This window comes from Sinocyclocheilus anshuiensis, unplaced genomic scaffold (genome assembly GCF_001515605.1).
Source record: "Sinocyclocheilus anshuiensis isolate Anshui unplaced genomic scaffold, SAMN03320099.WGS_v1.1 scaffold147, whole genome shotgun sequence".
NCBI lineage: Eukaryota > Metazoa > Chordata > Actinopteri > Cypriniformes > Cyprinidae > Sinocyclocheilus > Sinocyclocheilus anshuiensis.
The window spans coordinates 854,661-861,825 of record NW_015549585.1 but is presented as its reverse complement, the minus strand read 5'-3'; the positions used below and the strand labels follow the sequence as shown (position 1 = coordinate 861,825).

The window sequence follows — 7,165 nt, the reverse complement described above, 5'->3', positions numbered from 1 at the left end:
ATGTGTATGCATATATGTGTATGTATGTGTGTATGCATATATGTGTGTGTGGATGGATGGATTTATGTGTGTATACTTACTAATATCTAAGCATAATTCTATTTCTAATTCTTTAATTTGAAGTTCAGAACATTTAAGACTGCAACATCACCCACTAGAGCATTGAGATGCTTCAGGCTCAGTGTCTTGTGAGTGTGTGTTTATGTAAGACAGAGATGAGTCACAGTAACTCTCCTGTTCCAAGCCTGCAGCCACACACATACACACACCATTGTTTGAGGTGGTTGTTTCAATATGACAGTCATGGGCTCACTGATAATTCATGAAGATTTGCAGATATCAACAGAGCCACAGCAAATACTCTGAATTGGATTGAGAAGCATTTTATTTAAAACTACTGATTAAACCAATTAATGTGACATTTTTTCAATTATTGGCACTGGAAAAGCAGATAGAAAATATTCAACCATAGGTTATTCTTTACATTCTATTAAAAAAAACTGATGACAGACTCATCCAGATCTGTAGCATCACATATCCAGCTCATGATGAAAATAGCCCTACCAATCCTTCAGCCATTGATAAACCAAATCAGTCACATATTAAAATACATGGCCTCAGTTAGACTGCACTTCTGTGAATGTCAACTGCAGTCAATCTGAACATATCTGATGTCTAAAATACAGCTATGAGGACCAGTTTGGATCAATAAGAATAAGACCGAAACTGCGGCTGGTTAAGAAAAAAGTGCTCAGATTCCCCACTGGCTCAAAATAGATTTAACAAAATAATAGCAAATGATAGCAAAATAGCTTTCATATCAAAATCACAGTCAAGCAGGACTGTACAGAATAACATATGCAGAAATTAAACAAGCCACAAGGGAACCAATAAAGTGTGATCGGCACATTGGAAATCCATTACATTTCCAATGAGTAAAGTGGAAACAATGTCCCAGTTCTGGTTGTGGTGTTCTGCTGCAATCTGTGATCAATTATAGTGGGAAAGAAATTGAGTTCACCCAATGGAGGAAACGGGACATCTCAATCCAGTGCTTGACTTTCTCACCCTCCAGACGGAAAATAAAAACAATCAGCAGCGGCCCAGCCCTCGATGACGATAACATCTCTGACGTTTCCCGTCCTTCAATAAATCTATCCATCCCTACTTACAGAGCAACAATGCAGATCTATCTGAAAAAGAGGCTAAACGGACAACACCGAGTGGAACTCTAAAAGGAGGGGAGATTTCTTAAGCAGATCTCTTTTGTCGACTAGCTGGAACAAATTTCAGCAGGCTAGTGGGACGTAACGCTTTCAAGAGGAACGATTTTTCAGGCTGCCTTTTTGACCTCAAACAGCAAGTAAAAGCCCTGACCGCAAGCATGTACAGCAATCCCTCGAATGCATCTTCTAATAAACAGAAGAGCGCACAGACACATGCCGCTAACCCCAAACACGCATCTCCACTGCCCTGGCTGGGCTCCAGAGGCAAGAGCTCAACTAGACGCGTGCGGCTTCTATAAATACATCCACAAGCTGGATGAGAACATGCGACGGGGTCGAGAGCTCGGCCAAAGAGCTCCACTGCCTTCACAGGCCACAATTGATTGCTGATGATTGCTGAACAGGCCAAGAGGATGAGAAAATTGGTAGTGGAGCGAACAGAGATGGGACAGTAGGCTTGTGCAACTGCACAGTAAATAATTTTAAAGTAAATAATTTCTGCAGCACTAGCATAATCAACCTGCTTGTGACAAAAATTACTTCATCTGAATAAATGAGGTGGGATAGGAAAAAATATTAAATTAAATTTTCACATAAGCATACATATATACTGATATATACAGTAGGTACGGAAAGTATTCAGACCCCCTTAAATTTTTCACTCTTTGTTATATTGCAGCCATTTGCTAAAATCATTTAAGTTAATTATTTTTCCTCATTAATGTACACACAGCACCCCATATTGACAGAAAAACACAGAATCGTTGACATTTTTGCAGATTTATTAAAGCTTTTATAAAAAAATAAATATATCCATATAAATTCACTAGCTGACCTGCCTAACGGACTAGTCAATTAAACAACGAGTCAAGAATCCCTGAGCCAGTCCTAACAGAGAGGGGTTAGAGTAAAGAAATAAAGTTCAGTCATTAAAGCGTCGAGCCACAGGGTGGATTTAGAGACACAGTCTGCCAGCAGCCAAGACTCAAGGTGTGTGGTCCCACATCCCTGCCAGTGTATATGGCGCTCTCTGCCATTTCCTCATGCTCACATTAAGCGCCATCTTTATTCATTCAGTGAGCACTTCCACGTTAAACGAGGAGAGCCGTAAAAATCTTTTAAAGCCCCAAAAACAGCACAGATGCCCACAGTACACACCTTGTTTCCACGTGAGTGGAGTTTAACAGGTCCTGCCAGCACTGAAGGCTGCAGGGAAGCATTCGGCACAAGAGCCATCTGCTTCACGGATGCCTTCCGTTAAACGATTTTTATAGCCCAGTGATACATGCACAGTCAAACATAGCATTCATATGGTGGTAGGAAATCCCTTCCGTCAACAAGACCGTCGATATCCCTCTTCATGAATATAATAAACACCAGCGGTGCCGAGCATCAGATTACTAACTACACAACTGCTTGGGCTCTGCAACCAAGATAGCAATTCAATACCAGTACGCCTTTTAACTAAATGAAAAGAATGCAGGTGAATTGTCAGGTTGGTGCACTTGGCTGGCGTATACCTAGATTTCAAAGTAATACAAGCTGTCTGGATTTGGTGACACTCAGACTAATGCTGTAGAAATGGAGCAGATGGAGGCGGATGAGACCCACGAGACCCCTACAGTGCCTGTGCTCGTCTCAGACAGTCTGGTGTTTGTGCAGCATCACAAAAATCCAATCAAAAATCATTAACTGTAAATCACACACAAAATGAGGCCTTTTTTTAAATGTCTATATAGTTTATAGAATTTTTTTTTAGTCTATATAATTTTTTGTAGTTTTAGTACTTTAAGGTAAACTAAATCAAAATATTTATTTATTTTATTTTAAGCTATAATAACCCTGGGATACATACAATTTGAGAATCATGCGACAACCATAGAAAATAGTGTAGACTCCTTTTGTAGTTTATAAAAACTAAACTACGTAAAACAATATTAAACAACATTACAAACTTATGTAATGTACATTTACACATATGTTTGTTCATTTTTATAAACAATGTTTTCTGTAAATGATTCTGATTTCTGTCTGTTTTCTGAAATGATTTTCTGTGGTAACAGACACAGATGTGTCAATAGAGCTTACGCTGGATTTCATTTGAAGTATTCTTCCAAATAAATAGACTTTGCCTAAATAGAAAAAAACAGTATGATTGTGATGTGCTGAGATTATACATGTAAATACGGAATTTGCATTTGCTAAATAACTGAGAAATTAATCAAAAATGAAGGAAATGATCCAACCATGGAACAAAAACCAGCATAAAAGCCAAGATCTGATCCTCTACTAATTCCTGTCATACAACATTTGGCCACTAACAGTCAAACTAACAGCCCACATGTCATTTCCTCTGAACAAGCACAGACAAATGTTGTTTTGGTCAAGTGAATCAGTGGAATCAGCAGCTGTAAGCCTCAGCTCTCAGAGATTTTATCACATTATGTGCATGTTTTTAAAAGTGATAAAGCTTGTAAGCATGAGTTACCTTAAAGAATATCTCACCAGGTTGAGCGAAGAATTGATAGAAGCTATTTGGGAGATTAAACCGCCAAAAAATATTAAATAATCTTTAAACAGGACTTACTCTGATCGCCGCCGAGCTTCCATGCCATCTGGTAAGAAGAGCTTGATGGTCGACACTATACAGCCATGAGTGACTAAAAACAAGAGAAACATGAATTAGGGATGTATGTATGACACCAGTGGTTATACAAAAAAAATATATATATATATTTTCATAAGAAACTACAAAGCTACAGGTTAACACAAACATGAACAGGCCATATGAGGCTGTCTAAGAAGCTTACATGTCTTAAGAGTGTTTTATGATCAAAAATATCCAGAGACTGATAGAAATTCCTGACGTTCTGATAAGACGCAGTCAAGTTGTGTCGCAACAACGCAAAGACTTAAACACACAACACACAAATGTGACAGGAACCAAGGTTCCAAAGAAAACTGGAATCTAATTTCAATACCTCACCAGTTAAAATACAGGTTTTCTTGTTCATATGTACTTTCGTTTTGTTGTGAAGTAATATTTGCCTTCATTCGTTCTAAAGGGTAAGTTACTTTGCATTTGTATCTGATTGTGAAAGCGTCCCATTGCATGTACTTGAGTTACGACACATCCAGAGCAGCAACCAGCCAGCGCTCTTGGGTTTCAAAAGCCCATCTCTGCATTACATCTGACAAAAGTGCAGTATGTGACAGGCTGCAAAATTAATAATATTACTTTTAGAAATGCACATTTGACAGTAGCTCGAGTTGACAGCAGTAGCTTGAGTTAGGATGCAGATGTAAATTTGTTCATTATCAAAAACTGTAACATCTGTAAAAACTGTAACAACCTCATTTTTATATGGTGAAATTTGATTATTCTGACTGTTTGAGTTTTATTAATATTAACCATTGGTCTTCCAGATTCACATACATTTATATCATGATAACCATAGTTAAAACCTCAATACCATGGTCAAAATGTTTCTGATAACGCTATTGCTTAATCAAAAAAAAAAACAAATACTATTCTATTAATCCTTTAATACATTTAATACACGTGTACATTAATAATTAGATTGCAATTTTCTTTCCGATTTTTTTGTGTGACCTGCCTATACAGATTTTTGCCGATTCCGATTATAGAACTATAATTGACAGCATATATAAACAAAAAATCTACTTTTTTCAATGCAAAAAAATTATTTATATAATAAAGGAAATTATTAAACATTACAATTCCCCTAATCCGGACTAAGTTTTCTTACTTAAACAACTCTCAAAATAAAGTGCTCTGTGACTGGAAAGAGGTAGAAATGAGATGCTGTATAACAAAACAGATGTCATTTCCCACTATGTTTATACATTTTTTCCCTAACCTTATTAAATGTGTCATCTTTCACATCAAATTCTTACATTTTTTCAATAAATTCAGTTAGAATAATAAGAAACTGTAGAGTTGTAAATCAGTATCAACAAACTGCATCTTTCCACTGCAGCAAACACAGAAGCTCCATCTGAAGTGGCGTTAGATGTATTTATACAGACTGTTTGATGAAGCTGAGAGGTGCCATAAATTGCCAAAATTGCAAATGCATAAATAGTTTTATAAGATTAATATTTAAAATAATTTTTTGAACATACAAATAAGTAAACATTGGGAAAAATGCAAATGACATCAATACACTATCAGTTGCCGTTTACACTGAATGCAATAAAATCAGAATTATTCTCGCGCAAGAATTTTCGGTGGCAAAAAGTTGGGAAGTTTCAGTGCTTCCCAAGTTATTTTTGTCATTGACATTTTAATCAGGCTTCTTGTCCGGTCGGGCAAGTAAAATTCTCTCTCACTTGCCCCTTTAAAAAATCTACTTGTCCCAGACAAGCGTTAATCGAGCATGGTTTACTTCTGCCCTACATGTATTACAAAATGCAAACTTTGTGTCTTCTTTCCACGCCGACGACATGTTTAGATACAGATGTGAGCGTAGGTGTGACTTCAAAATGGATCATGCAGAAAATCAGCTAATTCCGGTCACTGGCCGGTCGATCAGTGCATCTCTATTAATAATATAAAAGGGGTGGGCGATGAGACTAAACTCTTATATCACGATATGAGTCCTTTTATTTCAAGATAACGGTATATATCACGATATACTTATATTTGCTTTTAATAAGGGTTTTATTATATCAAAATATTTGATACCATAGAATTTTCATATTTCTTGTCACCAGAGTCAAAATCACAAAAAAACTAATACAAGCCTAAAAAAAAAGATAGAGAAAAACTCAAGCTCACTGAAGATAAGTAAACACTCAGTGAGGAAATAAGAATAAGAAACTAATTACAAGCAAAAAGTGCTACATTCATTCTATAAATTAATCAAAAACACTGCAGTCTTCACTGTGTAAATTAAATATATATTTAAATTATATATATATACACACACTGTTATACTGTATACTGTGATATACTGTTACACATGCTTTTTCTTTCTCAGCTGTTTACTTTCACTTAAGACCTAAATGACCGTGTTTATGAGAATACTTGCAAAAAGGGACATTTTGGCACACATAAGTTTGTGTATTTAACCATTCAAGCCCAATAAAGCAACAAAATACTCACGCGCTCTATGAGCAGCAGATTCATGTGCCCGGCCTGAGGACGCCTCTCAGACTGCACTCAGAAACAGTCTCACAGACAGCGCGCGCATAGAGCACTGTTGTTTGCATTTCAACGGCTTAAAATAACTTGTATTTAAACCGCAAGGCTTAAAAATGTGTGCAAACTATACATTTTTGTGACCATGGCGGTCAGCAACGTGAGTGCATAACCGCGATAAAGATGAAAGTCCAAAATCTCTACCGGTTGAGAAATCTACCGTGTCTACCGGTATATTGCCCACCCCTAAAATGATGATGGCGATTTGTAGATTGAAAAGCCTTCTGACTATATCGTTGTGCACAGTGTTTCTACTGTTTATCAGCGCTGTTTCTGGCTTTAAACTAGTTTAAATCACAGTCATCTGTGCTCTTCGCTGAATTCAAGCGCTTCAGACTGGATCTCACAGCGCTGTTCAGTGCTCGCATGACCGAGACTTATCATTTATCCTCATGGTGTGTTTTGAATACCATGAATTAGGGATGCTCCGATCAATCGGCCGGAGATCGGTATCGGTGGCCGAAAATCACATTTTATGACTCGATCGGTACTCACTACACTTGGCCGATCTCACGAACCGATTGCAATTTGATGACGTCAACGCGTGACGATGTTCATGATGCGTGGGGACATAAATGATTTGGCACCACAGTCATGTCATCACTGGTGTGGAAATGCTATGACGTTTTGAGAAACAATGAAAAATTTACTATTTGTCGTCATGTATGTTTTGCATGATGATATGATGAATAGATGGTTCATTTTTAACAGCATT

At 37.2% G+C, this 7,165-nt stretch overlaps 1 protein-coding gene across 5 annotated transcripts in view; it reads right to left on the bottom strand.

Annotated features, from left to right (window-relative positions):
- Positions 1-7,165, bottom strand: part of LOC107657974 (sarcolemmal membrane-associated protein-like) — a 67,007-nt gene that overhangs the window by 38,760 nt on the left and 21,082 nt on the right. For all 5 annotated transcript variants that reach the window (XM_016446324.1, XM_016446323.1, XM_016446325.1 and 2 more), the window contains exon 3: positions 3,814-3,886. In XM_016446324.1, coding sequence (XP_016301810.1) covers positions 3,814-3,886 — 73 coding nt within the window. The remainder of the gene's footprint in view (positions 1-3,813; positions 3,887-7,165) is intronic.